The sequence below is a fragment of the Dasypus novemcinctus genome, chromosome 13, assembly GCF_030445035.2.
Source record: "Dasypus novemcinctus isolate mDasNov1 chromosome 13, mDasNov1.1.hap2, whole genome shotgun sequence".
NCBI classification, from domain to species: domain Eukaryota; kingdom Metazoa; phylum Chordata; class Mammalia; order Cingulata; family Dasypodidae; genus Dasypus; species Dasypus novemcinctus.
This window is the reverse complement of record NC_080685.1, coordinates 57,118,111-57,143,978: the sequence shown is the minus strand read 5'-3', so window position 1 is coordinate 57,143,978 and position 25,868 is coordinate 57,118,111. Positions and strand designations below refer to the sequence as shown.

At 36.2% G+C, this 25,868-nt stretch overlaps 1 protein-coding gene across 7 annotated transcripts in view; it reads right to left on the bottom strand.

Moving 5' to 3' along the window:
- Positions 1-25,868, bottom strand: part of RASAL2 (RAS protein activator like 2) — a 459,173-nt gene that overhangs the window by 221,960 nt on the left and 211,345 nt on the right. For all 7 annotated transcript variants that reach the window (XM_058274784.2, XM_058274786.2, XM_071207582.1 and 4 more), the window contains exon 2: positions 4,055-4,182. In XM_058274784.2, the coding sequence (XP_058130767.1) occupies positions 4,055-4,182 (128 nt within the window). The remainder of the gene's footprint in view (positions 1-4,054; positions 4,183-25,868) is intronic.

Genomic DNA, 25,868 nt, shown 5'->3' with positions numbered 1-25,868 from the left:
CTTTAGAAAAAATAAGGAATATGCTCTGGGTATATTTATCACAGCAAAGAAAGATGGATGAGAAGATTCACCTCCTCTCAGACTTAAAATAAGGAAATACACATTTAGGAATCAAAGTTTGTAAGTTGGCTTTTTCAACATTCATCCAACAAATATTTACTGAGAGTTTACTCTGTGTCAGGAACTTATCAAAGAAATGTGGGAAATAGCATTGAATAAAAGAGATACAATCCATGCCCTAAAGCTTAACTTCTAGCAGGGGAGAAAGACAATAAACAATAAACATAATAAATAAATTATATAGCATTTTAGAAAGTGAAAAATACTCTGGAAATAAAAGCAGAGCCAGGAAACTAGATCAGAAGGTCTGTATGGAGATGCAGGGGAGGGCTTGCAATTTGGAATGGGTCAGTCAAGGTTGGTCTTACTGAACAAGTGGTTTATAAGCTAAGACATGAAGGAGGTGAGGAGGTGGGTCATGCAGATATCTGAGGGAAGAGGTTCTATGCAGAGGAAAAGTCTAAAATAAGTCCTTGAGGTAGAAGTATGCTTGATGTGCTCAAAGAATAATGAGGAAGCCAGAATGGCTGGAGGGTAGTGAGTTGGGGAAGAAGTTTTTGGCCTTGAACCTTTAAAGAACAGAATTGCGGTTAATGGAGATGGGACTGACCTCTGCAAGACTGGGAGGAAAGATTAGAGGTTCAGTCTGGGAAATGCTGGAAATATTCATTATTGATTCAAATGGAGGTGTGTAATGAGCAGATGGATATAAGAGCCTAGAAAAGAGAGCTGTATAGGCATAAGATTAAAATTAGGAATTATCAAGCATTACAGAGTATTAAAAATCACAAGACTGGATGAGGTCCTTAAGGAAATAAGGGATAAAGAATGAACTCTGAGACACTCCCAAGCTAAGATTTGGAGAGAGGAAGAGATATCTGCAAAGAAGAGTTAGAAGGAACTGCTAGAGAGGCTGGAAAAAAACTAAGAGGCTACAGTGTCACAGAAGCCAAGTGAAGAAAGTGATTTCAGGAAAAGAAACAAGTGATCAACTGCATTAACTGACACTAACAGATTCAGTAACATGAGGACTAAGACTTGACCTCTGAATTTAGCAAAGTGGAGGTCACCAGTGAGCTTAAAAAGAGCAATGTGTCAGAGTACGTGGGTTGAGACTCTGACTAGAGTAGGTTTTACAGAAAATGAAAGGAGAGGAATTCGAGACAATGCATGTAGAAGTTTTGAGAAATTTTGCTGCAAAAAAAACAAAGAAAGGTGTAGTAACTGGAAGCAGGTTTATTTTTCTTTAAGTAAGGGAGAAATAACAGTATGCTGATAGGAATGATCTGGCAGAAAGCAAAAAAAAAAACTAAAGACATAAAAATTGCTAATGATATATCCTAAAATTGAAGCATTGCTGGAAACATACTTTTGGATATGGAAGAAGTGGTAGAATTGGCACAAGTGGAGGGGCTGCCCATAGGAGAATGGACTGTTCAACCATAGTTAATGGAGGAAAACAGTCGCTAGATGATGGGTAGACATGGTAATTGGAGTTTTCAGAAGCACTCTTCTAAATGCTTAATTTTTTTTTTCAGCGAAGTAGGAAGCAAAGTAATCAGCTGTAAGTGGAGGTTTAAGGAGAGGAGAAGGTGTGAAAAATGATCTTGGAAATAATTTTGGACTGAGCTACTCAAAGTGTGGCTCAAAGTCCTATGCTGTTCTGCAAATTGTTAGTTACTGGCCCTAGATAAACAAGGAAGTATAAACAAGAAGAAGAAAGTATAGGCAGAAAGTATAGTGTGTTTGCCTGCTATGACTGGTGCATTTGTCCTGTTTTATAGCATACTTTCAATGAACATGTACAATTTCTATAATCCTATTCCTTCTTTTTCTGTGTTATGATTATTTTGGGTATATTTACTGAATTGTAATTTCAAACCTGTTAATTCTAATAAAAATTTGGATTTGGATTTATGTCTTTTTAAAATTTCATTTTCCTGAACAATTCATTTTATTGTATTTTATTGTCCACAATGAACAAAGAGGGGGAAAAACTGTTCCTTCACTATAGATAGATTAAAAAGCAATAGTCTAGGAAAGTGGAAAAGTAAATGTACTAGGAAAATTAGGATAATGTTTTGTGATTGGCGAGTAGTGTTAAGGGTTCAAGTGAGGTTTACAGTTAAGAGTTTAAAGTAAGACCATCAACATGGTAGTGTGATTTTTTCAGATGTATAAAGCTACATGGATGCAGGGCAGAGTAGATGGGAAGTGGGATTTAACTGGGCTATTGCTTTGTCAAGTAAGTAGATGAAGCAAGAGAAGAGCAAGGAAGTTGAAGGAGTGGTTAGAATGATTGACCATGGAATTCAGGGTGGGTAAGAGGAAAAGGAGACAAGAGAGGTATGAAGGGCAGGAAGGTATCAGGATCAATGGACTGTAGGTCCCTGGCAGGTTGAAGGATTGTTGGAACAAGGAATCAACTAGAAGGATAGGAGGTGATGATCAGAGATGGGATGCACACAACACAATATGACAGAGTTATAGTGATAAGATGGGGTAGAGGAAAAGATCCTTAGAAGAGAAGAGTCAAAGGAACTGAGAGCAGGTGTGTTGAAAGGATCATTTCTGTGTAGATTGAAATCATCAAAAATTAAGCCTGGAGTAGTGTTGAACATAATGATATTGGGAAACAAGCTAAAACCAACAACAAAAAAAGAGCAGGAGTGAGCTGGGATCGAAAGATGATTAAAACATGAGGTTCAAGGTTAGGACTGTTTTGGGGAGATGAGGGTGAAGAGACATGAAACAGTGATCAAAGGAGAAAGTTATCTACTCCAGGCAGCATGGTATGAGGGCTGTGGGGGGAAATAGCCATCACTTGAGAGGACTTCATGGGAGATAATGTCTTCAGAGAAAATTCCCATTAGACCAAGAAGTTAAGGAATGCCTTCAGAAAAGAGGTGGTAGAAATACCTTATTTTGCTGCTGATGAGCTATGAGTTGCAGAAGCACAGTGAAAAGGTTTTAAGAGGTGGGGAAAGATGAATGGAAGTCAGGGACAGAAAAGGGGATATACATGGGGATTAGAATGTGGGAGATGAGAGTTTGCCGGGTGTTTAGGGTTACTTATGATGACTGGCATAAAAAGAGATAAAGCATAAAACTCGTTGTTTTAGAAAATTATTTGTCATGAAGAGCTGTTTTAAGACACAAAAGAGGGCCTGGCAACTTTAAAGGTGTATAAAAAAAAATTGGCAGAGTCTCAAAAAAAAAAAAGAGGGCCTGGGCCTAGGCTACTCAATTAATCAGACATACTTAACCAACTAATAATAAGCATGTCATAGCCTCTTGTCCTTCTGCTATCTATCTTTAGGCTATTTCATTTCGTAGAGTACTAAACTGAATAAAATGTAGGTAAGGGCAAAAAGATGGTAAATAATCTGCTTATATCACTCCTGATTAATACCTTTGATTTAAAAAAACAGCTGACAGAGTAGATTGGTTAAAATGAGCATTTTTAATTATCTGGTTATTCAAATTGGATAATTAGACATTTCTACACTAATATTCACTCTATCAATTTTTATTCCATATCTACTTAATGTAAACACAGTGACAAGCACTAGACTTTTAGAAAAGGCTGATATTTATTAAATTATTTGAATAAAATATAATAACAATAAAATATTGGAATAGGATCATGGGTAGGGAGATGTTAACAAAAGTAAGCACATTTTTCAGTGGCTGGAAAAGAATAAGTTTTTCATGGAAGGCACATTATCTGGGCCCTTACACATACATTGTCTACTAAAATAAGAAACTGAAATTGCTTTTAGGTTAGAATCTTATCTTTACCATACTATAAAGTGCTAGGCAAGAGAAGGGAAGAAAAGAGAAGGGATGGGGTAAAGAGGGTATGGAAAAGAAACGGTACAGGTAATGGGAGATCGGAGGGGAAAGAGTGAAGATAAATGGAAATAAAAACTAGGTTATTTCAGGAATTCAGTCAGAAAAGGAAAGTAGCTTTCCTCAATAATCTCCATCTCACCTCCTTCTCTTTGTTGAGCAACACCAACTGGCTGTCTGTGAGGATGCAGTACTTGCGCTCCCATGTTGTTGTCTCAGTATATGGTGACTGACCACAAGACAGACGGTGAGTAGGTGGCCCTTTCACATCTGTTTGACAAGAGAGAAAAACAAAAGTGATGAATCACTTTTCACGTTTACTAAACCAGTATAAAAACGTAAGATTCTTTGAAAACAAATCAAGAGATGAGTATAAATATGAACCCCATGGTAAACTGAATACTTACCTTTTAAGAAAATTGAAACAAATAAAAACATCTTTAAGAATAAGGAAATTTGGCTCTACAGCCTTCAGAGAAGAACTCAACAAAGAACTGCTAGCACAGCTTGACACAGGCATCACCACTATACCTGCATTAAAATAATGGGAGGCTGCTTCAGATCTAAACCAGTATCATTCAAAATAAAAAGGTGGGGGTAAATCAGAGACAAGAGCACAGGATACATTCTCAGGTCTTTGGGAGGAAAACGATGCCCCATATACACTCTGAGAATACTGCTGACTTGGAACTGAGTGAATTTATTGGCAGACCATGCCTTCAAACGACTTTATTTTGAGTCACTTATAAATGTTAGAAATATTTAAACTATAGCATCATATTACCACTAGAGGCCAGTAAGATCTTAAAAACATAGAAAACAATTTCCAACAAGTAAAGATCTAAATGTACAATCATATGTATCAAAGATGGAGGTATGGAATAGCAAAACAAAATGTCTCATTTCTTTCTAAATGTCTCATTTCCTTATAAAATATAAAGTGATTATTATCTCTGTTACTGTAAATTTGGCATGAACTGTTCACTCAACTTTTGGACTGTTACGAAACTTGGAACATTATCTTAATCATGGATAAATTAAATAAGGACTTTATGACAGTTCAGTATATATTAAATAAGTTATTTAGCCACTATGGACTAATTTCTCTAAGGAATACACTGCAGGGATTCTTTATAACAATTTAGTGATTATGCTGGATGAGCAACGCAAACTGAAGTGACAGATCAGAAAACAAATACACATGAGGGCAGGAGAGTTGTAAATCATAAATAAGCACAATATATCTATTAGACGGGTATTTTTCAACTGGCCTTATCATGGCTTTCTGCAGATTTTTTGTCTTTTGTCACAGATGATAATATTCCTGGTACAGACTTCAAGGAAATCCCAATGATTTCCTATTTGTGTTATTCTATAATTATCTATATATATGCATAATTATAGCCATATTTACATAGAAATTTAGCAAGTGAGTAATCAGGGCAGGTAGGCACATTTCTCTTCTTACACCCACAAGTTAGACACATACATGTCTAACATCTTCATTGTTTCTTCTGGCTTAACTCGATTTCCTCTCTATTCAAACTTGTTTTGCATCTTTTGGGGACCTTATCAACTGCCCCAACAAATAATTCAAGGTCAAAGAATCATTGTTCTAGTAGGGCTTAGTTAGACATGTTGCTAATTCTTAGAAGTTCACACTTTCTTCTTTCTTTTTTTCTTATTATCCTGCTTTTAACAACCTCAGCCCTCTGCACAGCAGGACACTACTCTGCTGTATCTATAGCTTCTTCATACCATCTTCCCCCTACTCCCAACTCTCCCTTTGCATTCACAGCAATTAAATTATTTTATTAGAATCATATCTTAAATTATTTTAAAGTATTCTTTGGAATTCAAATTTAAACTTTGTGATCCTTTTGACATAGGTAGGATATTTTTGCCTAAACCATGTCAAAGCTGATTTTTTTTAAAGATTTATTTATTTATTTCTCCCCCCCCCACTCTCCCTCCCCTTATCTGCTCTCTGCATCCATTCACTGTGTGTTCTTCTGTCCATTTGTATTCTCATCAGGAGGCACTGGGGATCTGTCTCTTTTTGCAGCGTCATCTTGCTGTGTCAGCTCTCCATGTGTGTGGCACCACTCCTTAGCGGGCTGCAGTTTCACACGGGGCAGCTCTCCTTGCACAGGCCACTCCTTGTGCAGGAGACACCTTTACGTGGGGGCATCCCTGCGTGGGCCAGAACTCCTTGCATGCAGCAGTATGGCACATGGGCCAGCTCACCACACAAGCTAGGAGGCCCTGGATATGGAACCCTTGGACCTCCTGTACGGCAGGCGGATGCTCTATCTGCTTCCCAAAATAGATTTTTTTTCAGAGTTGAATACCAAGACCATTTCAACGGAGAGGGACACACCTACTTTATGTGGAAATGGGGTGCTTTTGTGGCCTACAGAAAGTTTTCATTCAAATTACTAACTTTCTTACATAAGGTAGCTATAAGTGACCTAAACTGCCCACTGGAATTTAATTTGAATAGCAATCTTATGGTCTATACTAGGCTAGAAGATACCAATAGACCCTATTTCTAAAAATTAGCATAAAGGGATTCCTGGTCAACCAAGATGATGGTGTAAGACACTCTTGAGCACTGTGCACCCACAGAATCTTTGAAAAACTAGCAAAAACAGGTAGAGTTATCTTCCTCAAAAATCAGAAAAACAGTTACAGGGTTATAATAATTGGGCAAGTGCCTAATCAAGAAAATGAAGCTTTAAAAATGATAGAAGCAGCTTGTAGCACCCGTGTTGATCCCTATACTAACTCCTCCATGGCACTGTGTGGAGTCAGCCTAAGCTGCCACTGTAGGTCCCTGGTCATGTTTCAGAGAGAGTAGGGCAATACCTATGTGCATATTGGTGCCGATCTATCTGGTGGATGTATGAAAGACAACCAGGAAACCAGCTCACCCTCTTTGAACTTGCCCTGCAGGCAGAAATAGCTTATAGATAGCTAAAGAAGTGTAAAAAACAAGTCAAAGTGGCTTGGGCAAAGGATTACCTGTTTTTAAGACATACAACTGAGCAACTCACGGGGGGAGGGGAGAAGTGACAGTCTAACTCATAGGAAGTAGAAAGGACATTCAGATTCCTATAAAAGGGGGGATTCCACAAGCCCAGGACAAGAAGCGCATTCAAAAAAAGACAGAAGGGGAAGTGGACTTGGTCCAATGGATGGGGCATCCGCCTGCCACATGGGAGGTCCGCAGTTCAAACCCCGGGCTTCCTTGACCCGTGTGGAGCTGTCCCATGCGCGGTGCTGGTGCACGGCGGGAGTGCCGTGCTACACAGGTGTATCCCTGCGTGGTGGAGCCTCGCGTACCGGGAGTGCGCCCCGTAGGGAGAGCTGCCCAGCATGAAGGAAGGTGCTGCCTGCCCAAGGGTGGCACCACATGAGCAGAGAGCTGGTGTGGCAAGATGACGCAACAGAAGGAGACACAGATTCCTGGTTTCACCGATAAGGATGGAAGCGATCACAGAGGAGCATGTGGCGGGTGGACACAGAGAACAGACAACGGGGAGGGGGGAGCAAGGGGAGAGAAATAGATAAAAAATAAATATTAAAAAAAAAAAAAGACAGAGGGGACCCATTTCACTGTTGCCTAAGTCTGATCTTGTTGATAGAAGAGTTAAACTATGAAGGAGAGCACCAGACAACAGCATCAATTTGCACAACTATGAAGGGTGTTGTTTGCATTGCTGGTTTCTGGTAGCTGCTGGGACTCAATGAGATCTTTCTCATATCTCTAAGGTGGATACAAACTTAAGAAACAGACAGCTCAGGGACTAAATCCAAAAGATAACACTTTAAAATATTAAAATGTATAGCATGCAAAAAAGATTACAAGTCAAACAAAGGAACAGGAAATGATGAACCACCCAAAGGAACAAGATAAAAACCAAGGGGCAAAGACGGTCACTATATACTGATGGAGTCAATTCAACAAGATGACATAACATTTATAAATATATATGCACATAACATCAAGCTCCAAAATATGAGGCAAATATTGACAGATGTGAAGGGATAAATAGACAGTGCTATATTAATAGGAGATTTCAATACAACATTTTCAATAATGGACAAAATATCTAGACAGAGGCTCATTATGGAAATACAAGACTTCAACAACACTATAAGCCAACTAGACCTAATAGATATACAAAGAACACTTTACCCAATAACAGCAAACTACAAATTCTTCTTGAGTGTACATGGGTCATTCTCCAAGAAAGACCAAGTATTAGTCACAAAAAAATTCTGAATAAATTTTAAATACTGAATTCATAATATGCATCTTCTCCAACCACAATGGAATAAAGCTAGAAATCAATAAAAGAGCGAGAACTGGAACATTCACAAATATGTGGAAATAAAACAACATACTTTTCAACAAAAAATAATGGGGGAATCAACTGTGGCTCAATTGGTTGGGCTCCCATCTACAATATGGGAGGACCTGGGTTCGCGTCCCAGGGCCTCCTTGTGGAGGCAGGCTCGCCTGCACACCAGGGAGAGCCTCCGGTCTGCAAGCACCATGGAAAGCCGCCCAGCCTGCAGGCACCGTAGAGTGTTGCCGGCCCGCAAGCACCCCAGAGAACCGACTTAGCAAGGTGATGCAACAAAAAGGGAGACAAGTAAAAAACACAGAAGAGCACGCAGCAAATGGACACAGAGAGCAGACAACAAACAAGCCTCAGAGGGGGGAATAAATAAAAATATAAATACAGACACATGGAAGAACGCACAGCGAAAGGACACAGAGACAGACAGCAAGCAAGTCGCAAGGGTGGGAGCAGATTAAAAAAAAAGAAATTATTTTAAAAAAAAAGAAACATCAATGGGTTAAAGAGTAAAACACATGGGAAATTAGGAAATATCTTGAGGAGAATTAAAATGAAAATCTAGCATGCCAAAACTTATAGGATGCAGCAAAAGCATTGCTGATAGGGAAATTGTAACTCTGTTTACATTTAAAAAAAATAGAAAGATCTCAAATCACAGACCTAATCTCTCAACTGGAGGATCTAGAAAAGAAAAGCAAACTAAACCCAAAGCAAGCACAAGGAAGGAAATAACAAAGATTAGAATAGAGCTATATGAAATAGAGAATTTTTAAAAAAAAACAAAACCAAAAAATGATTCTTCAAAAAGATCAATAAGAGATACACTAACTATATGCCAAAATATTACATAGCCTAGAAGAAATGGACAAATTCTTAGAAACCCATAAACTGACTCATGAAGAAATCAAAGTTATCAAGAGATGAGTAACAAGTAAAGAGACTGAATCAGTTATCAAAAACCTCCCAATAAAGAAAAGCCCAGGACTAGATAGCTTCACAAGGAAATTTCACCAAATATTCCAAGAATAATTCACACTAATCCTGCTTAAATGCTTTGAAAAAATTGAAGAGGAGGGAACACTCCCTAATTAATTCTATGAGGCCAACATTACCTTCATACTTTCCCTATTTGAAGATGACATGATTGAATATATAGAAAAATCCACAACAATGCTACTAGAGCCAATACACAAATTCAGTAAAGTGGCAAAGTACAAAATCAACATGCAAAAATCAGTATTCTTTCTATACACTAGTAATGAGCAATCTGAAGAGGAAATCAAGAAAAAAAAAGTTGCTACTGAAAACAACTAAAATTCCATTTATAAAAGCAACTGAAAGAATCAAATATCTAGGAATAAATTTAATCAAGGATATAAAGGACTTAAACATCACTGAAAAATGTTTCAGTAAAGGACTTGGTTAAAATTTAACCAGGAGGTAAAGGACTAAAATATCACTGGAAGATATTTACAATAGCAATTAAAATTCCACTTACAACAGTAACTAAAAGAATCAAATATCTAGGAATAAATTTAACCAGGATGTAAAGGACTTATACATAGAAAACTAAAATATCACTGAAAGAAATTTAAAAAGACCTAAATAAATCAAAAGACATTCCATGTTCATGGATTAAAAGACCAAATATTGTTAAGATGTCAATTCTACCCAAAGTAACTTACAGATTCAATGTAATCTCAATAAAATTCCAATTGCCTGCTTTGCTGAAATAAAAAGCCAATCACCAAATTTATATAGAAGGTTAAAGTTCTCAAATAGCCAAAACCATCTTGAAAATGAATGAAGTTGGAGGACTCTCACTCTCCAATTTTAATGGCATAAAGAAAGACTTACAGGGAAGCAGATTTGGCTCAACTGATAGAGTGTCCACCTACCGCAAGGGAGGTCCAGGGTTCAAACCCAGGGCCTCCTAACCTGTGTGGTGAGCTGGACCATGCGTAGTGCCGATGTGTGCAAGGAGTGCCGTGCCATACAGGGGTGTTCCCCTCATAGGGGAGTGCCACACGCAAGAAGTGCACCCCGTAAGGAGAGCCTCCCCACGAGAAAAAAGCACAGCATGCTGAGGAGTGGCACCACACACACGGAGAGCTGACGCAGCAAGATGACGCAGCAAATTAGGGCTACAGATTCCCAGTGCTGCTGACAAGAATGCAAGTGGACCAAAAGAAGAATACACAGTGAATGAACACAGAGAGCAGACAATGGGGGGGGGGGGGGGGAACGGGGAGGGAATAAATGTAAAAATAATCTTAAAAAAAAAAAAAGAAAGACAGACTAATGGAATTGAGTTGAGAATTCAGAAACAAACATTCTATCTATGACATATTGGCTTTTAATAAGGGTATCAACATTCCACTATGTGGGGGAAAGAACAGTCTCCTCAATAAATGGTGCTGGGAAAACTGGAGAGCCATATTGTAAAAGAATGAAGGTGGACTCCTATCTCACACTATATACAAAAATTTTGGTAATGGATCATAATGATGGTAATACAATATTGGTAATGAACACCAATGAATTACATATTTGAGCATACTTAAAAGGGACAATTTTAGGTTGCATATATGTTTTTTTCATATATGTTACTAGAATAAAATTTAAAAAAATAGGACTGTACGACACAAACTGTGAGCACTGGTATAAACTATGGACTACAGTTAGTGTATTTAGGTAATATATTTTCATCAAGTATAACAAAGGGTTCCTTTTTAGACTCTTAAAAAATTATGGAGGTCCTCAAAAAACTTTAGCTTATATGGATTATAGCTATCAATACTTGCATATTAGAAATGAAAACTTGAGATATTAAAAAGACACCTATTAATTCATTTAAAAATAACAACCCATTTCATATTAACATAAAGCATATTTAATGAAATATAACTATTTTTCAAAACAAAAAATAATCTGAGAACAGTGACATTGTTTTCAATTTTTGCAAATCTCTCTAATGCCTGGCTGAATAGAAGACAGCTGGATTCTTATATTTGTTTCTATATTCAGTCTGATGCTTTATGATGTTTTAGTTGAAGTGTATGAAGAAAATCTGGAGGGAAGTGGATGTGGCTCAACTGACAGAGTGTCTGCCTACCATATAGGAGGTCCAGAGTTTGAACCCAGGACCTCCTGGCCCATGTGGTGAGCTGGCCCACATGCAGTGCTGCCACGCACAAGGAGTGCCATGTCATGCAGGGGTGTCCCCCACATAGGGGAACCCCATGCGCAAAGAGCGTGCCCAGCAAGGAGAGCTACCCTGTGCGCAAAGCACAGCCCACCCAGGAGTGGCACCGTACACAGGGAGAGTTGACGCAGCAAGATGACGCAACAACAACAAAAAAGAGACACAGATGCCTGTGCCGCCTGACGAGAATGCAAGCAGACACAGAAAAACACACAGGGAATAGACACAAGAGAGCAAACAATGAGGGGGGGGGGGTTAGAGGGGAGAGAAATGAATAAAAATTTTTTAAATCTTTAAAAAAAAAAAAGAAAATGTGGACTCATACAGATAGGTAGTTGGGAAAGGGAGGAGTATTTTAATAGCATTTTCAGATAATCGTGGATATTCTTCCTTAATACTATATCAAAGCCCAAGAAATAGTAGCTAAAAGTTAGTGGAATGTGGAATCTGAAACCATAATCAACGAACTTTTCATACTGTTAATTAAAAATCATTGGTCTACCTTGCACTTTGAATGGGCCTTTTACCTAAACGCATAAGTTTGTAACATACAGAAAATATTGCTTTACTCAGTTTTGCATATCTTCCAAATGCTGGCATTTTGTATTATACAATATTAAAATAGTACAGTCATTAATATTCAGAAAAGTATCAAAACATTACAGTCATTAATATTCAGAAAAGTCTTTAAGTATTGGGAAGCTGTCAAACTCAAGGCAGCAGATTCAAGTTTTCTAAATTCCTGACTTTCACTTTCAGATTTGAATTTTATCATTGGCAGTAAATAATGCTGGTTGTTTTCCTTCACACGACAGGTTTATGGCTTTCTTTTTCCAGAAAATGCCAGGATCAACTAACTGTAGTTTGGCTTTCAGTTGTTCTTTCAAGTGAAAATAGGATCCCATGGGGAGTAATGTGGCTAGTTCAGTTCGCAACTCAAACTTTAGTATGCAGCTTTATGCATACCTCCCATATCATCACAAAAGAAATTAAAAAGACATGAACTCCGGTTGACATTTAATAAAATGAAAGATGTTTACTAAATCCTCAAGGATAGTCTTAAGTGAAATTGCATGCCCTTTCCTGCCCCCCCCCCACACACACAGCGACAGAGAAGAATGAAATGACTACTGGTATAGTCTGGTTGGACTGATTCTTGCTACTGTATCAGCAGTTTTACTCATCATTGTTTTTGCATCATCAGTGTAAATGTCAGCACAATGAAAAAGGCAAGTTTATTTTGAAAATAGTTTTACCCTAGCATATCAGAAGGTCTTGCACTATACTGGCAACAGTGAAAACTGGAAGAAAGGGATTATATGAACCAGAATTTGAAAACGAATTCAATAGGATTTGTTAACTCTCTAGTCTGAGGTGGAAGAACAGCACAAAAGAGATGAGAAAAAAATTTAAAAACAAACAAAAACCCCACAAGCAATAGAAACATAGACTAATAGATGAACATAAAACAGGTTACATAACTTTAATTCTGCTTTCGCTTTAGCAGGGAAATACAGCACAGGTATTTTTTTAAAAGGGAGAAAGAAAACCTAAAAGTGAAGCTCATTTGAGGATCCAATGCCATCCATTATATCCAAGACACTTCAAAGGAGCTTTCAAAATATGAGGTCATTCAGACTACCTGTTAATGTCAAAGTCAACTTCTGGGCCCCTTCAAATGCTAAAATAGCATGTATAGCAGTATATACAGCTGATATAGCAATATTATATCAGCATCAACAGCAGTAGCTATTTCACCAGGGAACAACAACAAACAAGGAAGAGTGTTAATCTTTCCTTGTAACCTCAGAAGGGAGCATCAAGGCCTGCCACATCACTTGACAAGGAAGAACAAAAATGATATGACAGAACTGCGAATATTCCATTAGACATATCCATAAATATGCATAAAGTAACTTTTCTCTAGAAGGTAAGTATCTTGTCTCTCCCAGACTTAGAAAACACCTGAAAAGAATCACAATGGGAGAGTAAATAAAGTGCTCTAACTGGAAGCAGAGATGGGAATGAAGAAAGGAAAAGTCCACAATCCAAATATGAAGAATGACAAAGAAAAAACTGTTGTGGGAATTTTTATTTTTGTTACCTTATAGCTCCTTAGAAGTTCAACTGAGATGCTTTTAAATCATATCATTTACTAATCACATTTAGAAAAAAATTACAACACTGTTAAGTTAAACGCAATTGGCAAAATCCTGAGCCTATTTACTGCCGTCTTAACAAAGCTTTATAGAAGGATTATATAGAGATAATCTTCTGGCTACCACAAACTCTAATATTTCATTCAAGTCTCAATAGCCTTTTCAAATCAGCAGTATTTTATCTATTCTTACAGCCAACTTAAAAAGCAAATCAAAAACAAAACACAGTTTTGGGAAATCTATCTATACATGGAGGGTTTTATACATTTAAATAGAAACATATTTCCAACAAATAGCTGTTGGAAACTGCAGATGTCTGATCTATATTTTCATGTGTCTGCATATGTTTTTATCCCTATGCCAGATCTAACCTGACTTAAAAACGGCAAATTCTTCCCAATATTCAAGTTTCAATTCCAAACTCATTTTGGTTCTGAATTTGGTTTGAACTCAAAGTCAAAGCACAAGTATTTGTATATAGGATTAAAATAAAGGCTCAGAATGGGAATGACCACTCTATTATACAAGTAGAAGCACACCTAAATAACTTAACACAGAGCTATGCTACCTAAACTGACTAAAAATACATCAGTTTCCTCCTTTAAGACAAAGGGCTATTTTTCTTTTCACCAAAATGTCTAAAACAGTTTCAATAGAAGTTCAGGTTTAATTGTGATTTATAGTAACAAACTAAGTAACAAGTTATATTCTTAAAAGGCAGCACTTTAGTATTCTGATAAACAATAAAATAAAAACCTTGCCATACAGCTTTTAAAATGTGACATATGCTTGCCTATCCTCTATCTTCTACTGCCACAGTAGAAGAAATAAAGTTAGAATTGTTATGTGGAGATGACCCTTAATAATGCCAATAATTGTTACATGCTGCTGAGTAGCAGGCCATAATGTATTGGCAATAAATGAAAAAATTATTTTATGAATATATCACTGCTACCTGCTTAAGACCTGATACAGCTTCAGTCAACTGAATCACTCTCTTTCATCTCAGAATAAGGAAAGGAAAGACACAACTAGTCAGGTCATTTGAAATAAAGTTGAGTTTTATTTATTTTATTCTTTTGTTATTTTCTCAGCCCTTATGTTCTGTCAAAATGTCAAAAATAGTGTTTTCAGAATGAACAAAGAATTGTTTAGACTGATAACCACTCAAATACTAAAATTATTGCCTGTGAATTGTGCTTTGTCCTGACATAACATGAACCTTTGGGCTGGCAAATTACATTATCGTACATATAAATCAATGGCCCTGGTAGATTTATTAATAAATATAGCCATACTCATCTAGGTAAATAATAAGCATATCGAATAGTAAAATAACTCAATATGTTCAAGATATAAAATCATTAGGTCAGAAAGGTTTGCTTTTCTGGAAATAAGAGTGCTAATCTTTACATTCTCATCAATTCACTGTGAGACCATAACTATTGTTGAAATAATTTTATATTGTGCTTTCAACCTTAGCAACCACTTTAGTTTCCCTATCAACTATGCAGGCTTAATTTCCATGTTACTTGATCACTGCAGTCCTTTTGGTAAATCCCCATGCCTATCCTCACCAGTACCCTTTTTTAAGGGAAAGAGAGGGCAGGAAGACTGTGATACTTGTCTTCTGGAGAGATATTTCCCTTATTCTAAGGTTTGCACAGAGTCCCTTTGCTGCTTCCCTCTTAGTCTCAGCAGCACCAGAACTCAGCAAGGGGCTTCTAGCTCTGCTCTATTATAAAGCAGATTGAGTTAGGATAACAATATAATAGGCACCCTAAAGGCAAGGCTTATTTACAGTAGAAAATCAAAATGTTTGATAAAATTGATACTTCTCTTGGCAGAAGAGCTAATTTTTGTTTGGTGCTATTACCTAAGCATTTTAAGAAGATGGACCATCCCTACCAACATTCCACCTTGCTTTTTCCCTCCCCTTCAGTGCTATTGTGTTTGTACTATGCTTGATCATATGGCAAGTGTCATGAAACAGCAGGCGGAGCAGATCAAATGGTATTCTTCTGCTTCCTAGATACACATGTGAAGGAATAAATTGCACATTTCCCACTTTGGGTCAAGTACTGCTTAAGCAACTATATGGTCTGGGTAACTGAATGGGACATCATGAAAGAAGGCAGTGTTAAGATGACAGATGGCTGTCAATCATGTACTGTCCTTCAATCCCAATAGCCTGGTCATGTCCACAGCTCACATTAAACCTCTTACACCTTAAGAGGAGAATATAAGATACTCAGTAAAATAATTCATTTATATATTAATCCTTAGAAAGGACACAAATAGGTCTATATGAAAGCTTTTCTTAAACGGTCAGATATTGTGGTAATTTAGTAAGAAAGTAATAGTTCTGAACCTTAAAATATCACCATAGTGTTGTATTATTAAATGATCAAAACTCAAGACCATTTTCATGTCTCAAGTTCCTATTACCAGTAGAAAAATGAACTGTGCTAAAAATGAATCTCAAACACCATCTAGGGTACATTCCTTTTGTTATATTTAGCACCTCTTCCTATATTAATATACACCCACCCTTGCCTCTTTTTGAATTGAATCTCATCGCTTTCCTTTAGGGGCAGCTGCTGTAGGGAAAGACTTAGAGCTTTTAAAAGTAATGTGATTCTTAGAGGAGAGTGTAAAAAGTAAATAGTTTACCATTATTGAGAGATCAGTTTCTGAGATCTTAGCAATTGGTTATACAGCCAATATTGTGACATTATCTTTCTACCTAAGAGCTCAGAAGGCGACAGACTGCATTAAAAATAAAAATTGTCAAGAGTCTGGCAGCATTAAAAATCTTAAGCGGTTTTACTCTCTCCATGGTGTCAAATGGAATAGAATCTAGAGTTAAATATGCATCTTTTCTGAATTGTGACCTGTTTGAATCACAAATCACTGAGTCTACAGTGAACCTATCAAGGAGATAATACAGGCTTCTCTACAGAATCCTATCAATCACTCACTGATAAATCAACAATACAATGCAATCAGCTCTGCCCCCACACAACTTACATTAGGAATGAAAAACCTTTCTTTTTATAAAAAACCACTGATCTTCAGTGGAAGTGAACAAACATCCACAACATCGGGCTATAAACTATTAATAGTAAAAGGAAATATTTAGCCTTTTCTCTTCAATACAACCAACACAAATAGAACAGACTTCCCTGTTATCCAATTCTAATCCGTTCTTGAAAATGTGTTGGAGGGCAAGTTTTCACTTAACGGGAGCCTAAATTCTATTTTAAGTGGAAAAAGAATGTTTTAGTTCAAACTAATCTAAAACTCCTAATTACTTTCCTCAAATATTATTTTAAACCCCTATATAACAATCCATCAAAAATTTCTAAATTAAAAACACCAATACTAAACATTTAATATTCAGTGAAATTGTTAGTGGATATGTTTGTACATAGTATTCAGTATCAGATACAAGTTTCATTCCCTTCTACACTACCAAAGTGTACTATAAAGTAAATAAGTAACGATACGGTAAAGATACATAAGGAATTAACATTTCACAAAATAAAATTAACAAGGCTTTCTAGAACTAACACCTCTTTCAAAATTGTTCTTTTTTTTTTCCTCAAAAATAGAAAAAATCACATACATAGTAGACGGGGACACTTGCAAAGGCAAGTTTATGCCTTTTGTCTCTCATTAGTCATTATTACTTCCATCTTTTATTCTAACCTAGATCTAGAATTTTATTCTAACCTAAATCTAACCTTTCAATCTACCTAGACTCACCTAGTTTTCACAGGTCTTCCTAATATCTTAGAAGATATTTAGATTGTATGAAACCTTTAAATAACGTGATCACAAAACACAATCCTATTGGGAAAATATAGGATACAGGACAATAGTCTATTTCATATTCTCTAATCCAAATTCAAGTGCAACTTTAATGTTTTCGACCTGATCATACATGTGGTTTCTTTTAATGGTATTTCAATTTGTCTTGTCAATTTTGGGTAAAAAATTTCTAAGTCATTACAGCAAATATTTGAATAGTGAGAATTCAGATATAAGGGATTCATTCATATTACAGTCAGTAAAGAGGAAAGGAGTGAATATAAGGAAGCAAATAATGGATGAATGTCAGGTAGGAGAAGCAATAAAATGAAAGGAAAATAAAAGCATAGAAAAGGAAGAGGAAGGTCCTTTGGAAAATAATTTAGAGTTGAAAGGCCTCCTGGATATCAATAAATCATATGTCTTCAATCCATAAATTAAGAAGGTAAGGCCTAGAGGTATAAAATTAATTGCTCAAAGTGGCATACCAAGCAAAGTCAGCTTAGAATTTAGTTATCCTGATGTACATCTAGGACTTTTTCTAGCATATCATAAACCTCTCTCTCTCTTTTTTTTTTAATTCAGTAAATATTTATTTAATGCTTATTAGGTATAAAGGACTGTCCTTAAGACTGGGATAGTAACAGTGAACAAGATAGACTCCATCACCAGGCTCGAGGAACTGACATTCTACAAGGGGAGTCAAACATCTTACAATTAGTACACAATTAATTAAAAACAATTCTGATAGGCACTATAGAGGAGCAGTATAGGTTACTATGAGAGTACAAAATAAGGGGAATCAACTTATTCTGAGGCATTAATGCAGCTGGTAGGATAGTAGATGCTGGAGGGGAAGACAGGTATTAGTATTTTGGGAAAATGAAACCACAGGCCCAAAAGCCTTTGAAGAAAAAAATGGCTTAACTTCTCCAGTAATTAGAAAAGAAGGCCCATGTGGCTGAAGCATGGGGAGCAAGGAGGTAAAGTATAGAGATAGGAAGCTGATGAAATAGTCTGGGGCAAGATCATGCAGGCCCTGTAAACCCACTTAAGGATATTGATCTCTATTCTGGGAACAATGAGAAGCCACTGAAGGGGTTTAAATAGAAAAGTGATGTCATCAATTTACAGTTTTGTCAAGAGGTTTCATTTACTGAGATAAAGAACATTGGAAGACCAGAGAGGGAGCAGTTGGGGGTTTTAATTTGAATCATATTCAGTCAGATCAAATCAAATCAAATCAAATCAAATCAAATCAAATCAAATGTTATATCTATCTATCTAGGTCCAAGACCTCTAACCTTCACCTACAGAAGAACCTGGAATTGTGTCAAGACTTTTACAAATGCATCATTCAAATTTCATTTTAAATAACATGGGGGAGCAGATGTGGCTCAAGCAATTGGGCTCCCATATACCCTATGGGAGGTCCAGGGTTTGATTTCCAGGGTCTCCTGGTAAAAGCAAGCTGGCCTAAGCAGAGAGCTGGCCCACGTGGAATGCTGCCTGCACAGTGAGCTGGCTTGAACAGGAGTGCTGGCCCACGCAGCCAGTAGCCCGAGCCGAGAGATGGCACAGCAAGATAACGCAACAAAAACAGACACAGAGGAGAGACAATAAGAAATGCAGCAGACTAGGTTGCTGAGGTGGTACAAGAGATTGAGCACCTCTCTGCTACTCCAGAAGGTCCCAGGATTGGTTCCCAGTGTTGCCTAAAGAGAAGACAAGCAGATACAGAAGAAAGTACAGCAAATGGACACAGAGAGGAGAAAACGAGGGAGGGTAGGTGAGAGAAATAAATAAATCTTTAAAAATACAAAAAAATATATAGCAGCTACTAGGCTAAAATGGCAAATTGAATATACATTTCATTCCCTCTCAAAACTCCACTAAAACTATGTAAAAATACATTTATATTTATATTGATATAGAAGCAGATAACGTACAAGGACAGAAAGAACAGAAATAGAGAAAAAAGAAATAACATTTTGAAAGCTAGGCAGCATATGTTCAAGTGGTAACTGACTTCGCAGGCCTGATTAAATGGAATCCTAGAATAAGGGTGGGGAAAGCTAAAACCCAACCTAATTTATACCACAGAATCCTCAGAATGTTCAAAGACAGGACAGCACTAAATCTCTCTCAATGCAAGAGGGGTGGTCTAAAGTAAGAATTAGGTGAAATTGACTTAAAAAGCAGTCAGAGTTCCAAGATCCTCACTTCAATCCATTCTATAGGTAAGTGTCCCTCCCCACCCTGGCAAAGGAATGGAGTAATGGAACTTTGCTCTGTTGGAAGGGTAAAAGGACTTTGGATTAACAGATGACTGTCACAGTTGTGGAGAGCACACTGAAAACATAAAAGGAATGCTAAGACTGCCTTCCCCACAAGTTCTTTTCAACCCCGATTTGACTCTCAGAAAAGGCAGCCAGACTTTTACAATCAAGTCAGGTAATTTGAACACTGACATCAGTCTAAGAGAAAAGAACTAAAGATACTAGCAAAAGAGGTTCTCCCAACAAACAGCTCATCCAGATCACCTTACAGTGAAGACATCAGTGAATAAGTCCCAACCTTGACTCTAATCTACCAGTCAGGTTTTCTATCTCCTATTCCTACTTATAAGGAGATATACAAACATTACCAGAGATGAGACAAAAACTTCCAGCATGAGAAAATAGAGATCAAGGCAAAGAAAGAAGAAAAGGCAACCTGAAGGGGAAAAAAAAAGAAAACCAACTATTATTATCTTTCAAGAGATAGAAAAAACTGCATCCATGAAACAAAAGCAGGATATTTCTTTATAAAAAGCAACATTCAGAGAACTCAGAAGAACTTTTGCATATTAAAAACATCATAGATTTTTTTTTAAAAAGAATGATTAGAACTTGTAGTAGTTTGATACTGCTTACAAAATTAGGTACTGGATTGTGTTTGTAAACTGGTCTGTTCCTCTGGGCATATTAGATTGTATTAGATTTAAAGGTTTTTCTTTTACTTTATTAAACCAAGATTAGGGCTTTCATTTGAACACGTCATTAGGGAATGGAGGGTTGAGTCCCCAACCCCCTGTCACACTCTCACACAGAAGTTTTCCATACAGAGAAGAACACAGAGGAAGAGAGACAGCCCATTAGACATAGCAGTGGACCCAGGAAGAGAGATGAGCCTGATAGTCAACAACTGACCTTGCAAAGAGACCAGAGCAACTGAGCCTGAAAAGAGATGAGCCTTTTGCCTGCCTACAGCTAAGATAGGAAGAAGCAGCTAAGATAGGAAGAAGTCCATAGAGCCTTAAGAGAAAAGAGGAAGGCTGCATCCTCACAGACATCACCTGCCATGTTGCTTCAACAGTTTGTTGAGGAAGTAACCTTGAGTTGGACTCTTTAGGGCCTTGTAACCGTAAGTTTCCATCCCAGATAAATACCTTTAATAAAAGCCAACAGATTTCTGGTACTTTGCATCAGCACCCCTTTGGGCTGACTAATATAGAACTTAAAGTTCAGAAAATCTCTCAGAAAGTAAAACAAAAAGACAAAGGGATGGAAAAGAAAAAAAGAAAAGATATGAACGTTAATAAACTAACATAAAAATAATAGAAAAGAGCAAATAGTAATGAGGAAATCATTAATGAAATTTCTTAGTACTGAAAGACATGCATTTCCAGATTAAAAAAAAAAAAAAGACAACAACCCACTTAGTGCCCAACAACACTGATGAAAACAGATGCCCACCAAAAGATATCACTGAGAAAAAACAGGTGATATACAAAACATCAGGAATAAGAACATATTTGGACTTCCCGAGAGCAACACAGGAATTAGAACACAATGGAGTAATGTCTTCAAAATTCTGAAAGAAAATTATTTCTAATCTAGTATATTTACTTAGTCAAACTAACAATCAACTGTGAGGTCAGAATAAATTTTTTTTTAGATACTCAAGCCCTCAAAAATTTTATCTACCATGTACTATAAGATATACTCCTTCAAAATGAAGTAGAAGTAAACTGAGAAAAAGGAAAGTATACAATATAAAAAATTAGGTACTCTAAAACAGGAGAGAAGCAAAGAATATATCAAAATGATCATGAAGACAAATAGGAGGCTGACACTATCCACCAGACACTGAAGACAAACAGTCCAGGTTGGAGAAGTGTGACAAAAGAGACTGGCATGCTAAAGGTTGTCTTACCATGCCTCTGCCATTGTGCCATCTTTAAAAACTCCTGGAGGAAGTGCTTGAACAAAACAAGGAAGTATATAAAAAGTAAAACTTAAGATCTAGGAAACAGGGACTCCAACCTAGGAGGAAGGCAAAGGGAATTCCAAGGAAGACAACAAAAGATAGACCTAGGCAGAGAGTTATTCAGGAAACAGGCCTAAATGAAAGAATAGGGGTTTCCAAAAGGGATGGCTCAAAGAAAAAATCACAACCCAACAAAGTAAAACTGGATTTGATCGATTACCTGATATTGACCTTGAATAAAATTGCACTGTGAAGCTATAGGAAAGTATGGGAAGACTTAGTAATAGGAATAAAGAAAATTAAACATAAAAGAAAAGAAAAAGGGCAATTACTAACTTCAGAAAAAAAGGCCCCAGAAATAGTAAAAAAAGAAATATAATAATGATATTTAACCATGCCCAGCAAAGGCATAATAATGTAAACAATGAATACTGATTTAATTTTTTAAAAATTATAACGATGGTGAGGCAGTTGGGAATTGAATAAAAGGCTGAGGGGATGGCTGTATATGACAGCTAACACATTGATCAACACAGGAAATCAATAGAAAATGTCTAAAATTGATGAATTAAAAAAGCAGCAGAATATGCATATTATTAAGAACTAAGAAGATGTGTAAATGACAGAATAAAAAGCTAAAACAGTCAAAAGTTCTTGCCTCAGAAAAGACAGGGGAGAGGGAAACCAATGTATTCTGTTAAGAAAAGATCAGGGAAGCCAACTGAAAAATGAGCAAAAGACTTACAGTCACACACAAAAGAGAATATCCAAATGTCTGCTGAACATATGAAAAGATGCTCAACTTCATTAGTTATCAGGGAAATGCAAATTAAAACCATAGTAAGATATCTGTACATGTCCACCAGAATGGCTAAAATGAAAGAAAAAAAAATACTAAGTATTGATGAGAATATGGACCAACTGTTGGTGGAAGGGTGAATCGGTACAATCACTTTGGAAAACTTTTTGACAGTATTCACTAAAATTGAGTAAAATGTATATCCAGCAAGTCCACTCCTACCTATACCCAATATAAATATGGACACATGTTCACCAAAAGACATGTAGAAGAATGCACACAGTAGCACTATTCATAATAGCTCAAAACTAGAAACTATCCAAAATATCCACCAACAGAAGAATGATAAAAAACTGGTAATTCATAAGATAGACTATTACATACCAATGTGAATGAAAGAACTATAACATATGTAACAACATGGATGAATCTCACAAACATAAAGTTGAGCAAAGGAAGCAAGGCTTATATGAAGTCCAAAAACAGTCACAACTAATCTACAGTGTTAAAATTAGAATTGTAGAGTCACTCATTGGAGACTAGTATAGGGAATAAGATGGGCTTCTGGGGTGCTGTTAATGTTGTTTCTTGAGCAGGACTCAAATTACACAGGTATGTCCCCTTTACGCAAATTCATCAAGCTAACCATTTAGGATTTGTGCACCTTTCTCTGTGTATATCACACTTTAATAAAAAGTCTACTTTAAATAAAGACCCCAGGTTGTGCTAAGATTAAGAACAAGACAAGGATATTGAATTTAATCACATCTATTCAATATAGTACTGGAAGTTCTAGACAGACCAATTAGGCTAAAAAAAGAAAAGATATCCAAATTGGAAAAAAAGAAGTAAAATTATCTAGGCTTGCAAATGGCATTGTCTCATATATTCAAAAAACCTAAAGAATCCTCAAAAAACCATTAGAGCCAATAAACAAACTCAGCAAAGTTGCAAGACACAATATAAACATGCAATAATCAGTTGTATTTCTACACACTAGGAACGAACAATATGAAAAGGAAATTAAGAAAACAATAATATTCACAGTCATACTAGCTATATGCCCAAAAGACTTGAAAACAGGGACTCAAACAGATACTTACATGCCAGTGTTCATAGAAGCATTATTCACAATAACCAAAAGGTAAAAACAACCCAAGTGTTTGCTGACAGATATATGGATAAACAAAATATGCTATATATATAGTAGAATATTATTCAGCAATTAAAATGAATTAAATTCTGATAGATGATACAACATGGATGAACTTTGACAACATTACTAAGTGAAATAAGGCAGACTTCAAAAGGACAAATCATGTATAATTTCATTACATGATACAACTAGAATTTTTCCAGAGAGAGAAAATAGACTAGAGATTACCAAGGAGGGGTGGGTGTGGGAGCAATGGGGAGTTATTACTTAATGGGTATTGAATTTTTCTTTGGTAAGATGAAAAGGTTCCGGAAATAGTACTGATGGTTATACAACATTGGGAATGCATAATGTCACTGTATGGTACACTTAAAAATGATCAAAATTATAAATGTGATGCTATATATATTTTTTACCATGATATTAAAAATTATGAAAAAATAAACACTATAAAATTGTAAAAATATTTTAAAAACACAGATCCCATTTTAAGCTGTGTGGCCTTGGATAAGTTATTTGAATTAATTTCTTCATCTATAAAATAGGAATAGCAAAAGTACTACTCTTTTGGGGATTTTTGTAAAGTTCAAATGAGATAATGCATGTCAAGTGTTTTACAAAGTGCCTCACATATATTAAGCATAAATTAAAGCTTATTTATTATTAACTGTTCAGACATTGGAAAGGAGGGAAAAGCCACCAGACAGCCCCATTTTGAACAAATTTGCCCATATTTGACTTATATGAAAACATAAATTTAACTGTTTAATCTAGTCAGATGACTAGATTAAAATCTGCCAGTCACTATATCCATGATCTTGGACAAGCAATTTCACCTCTCTGAGACTACATTTTCTGTTATAAACAGAGATAAAATAGTTTTGCCTAAGTATGTAAGTTTACAGAGAATTTAAAAAATAGATTAAAAGTGGAAAAGTTTCACTTTTACTGTTTTCACAAAGAGTGTTTAAAACTCCCTAAGTCTAAATAACTCTTAAAAAGGAAAACATATTTCTACATGTGCATATGTGCAGGTATGAATGCATAAGTTATTTTAAAAGATACGTAGTAGAAGAAACCTCTGAAAGTTAAATTTGGATGCCTCTATGGAGCAGAAATTGACTGAGGGAATGAGTTAGGGTAAGGAAAGTAACTGGTCTTTTTCATTTCAGATAATATAGTACAGATTGACTTTTGACTATGTACATTTATTACTTTGATTTACATTAAAATTAAATTTAAAAATAACATTATTCACTTAGAAAATATATAGGTAGGTATTACTGAATTAAAAATAATTAAAGGGACACTCCAAATTAAGTTGATAAATATCAATACATAGGCAAAAAGAGAAAAGGATTAAAATACTTCAATACATTCATAATTCAACTTCTCTCGCATGTTACAGAGTGTGGGTAGCATAGTAATACTAATTTTATATAAGTCCACAGATACATAAGTTCTTCTATTTTTAGTTACTATACTACTAGGGAACCTCCTTTTCTTGACCAGTTCAAGTCTACTTTAAGACCCTAGGAATCAGACAAGAAGTTCTGTTATAACCCTGGTTATAAGGGCTTTTTATTATTATTTTCTTTATAAATATTTAAGTAGCACTTGGAATACTAGGTTCAAACATAAACTTCTCATGACTCTCTAAGACTTTAATTTCTTCCATAAGGTAATCAAGAGGGTCTTGAATATGAAGGAAGGAGATAGAAATGCAATGTGCCACATATATACAGACCTCTGCTGTGATTCATACATGGAGCTGCTAAATACAATTCAATCCTGATTTTTAGCACATATGAGTTGTTTTCAAAGATCTTTGAAAAGAGGCTTCCAAAGCTTATAAATATGATAGCAAGTTTCAGAGTCAACCTGGGGCCCTAGCAAGACCCATGCTCACAAATTAGGTTATTTGACTAGGTTAACACACTAAAAAGAGCTGAGAACAATTTCTGGCACATGAAAAGTTCTCAATAAATGTTAGTTCTCATTATTCTCATTGTTCTTGAGAGGCACCTTGATCAAATGGTTAAGAACACAGACTCGAGTCAGACAGCCTGTTTCCATTTGCTGGAAGAAAAAAAAGCTGCCAAAAGCAATATACCAGATATGATTTTACAATGGGGATTTATTTGACGGCAAGTTTACAGTTCTGACGCCATGAATGTGTGCATTTCAAGGCATCATCAGGCAA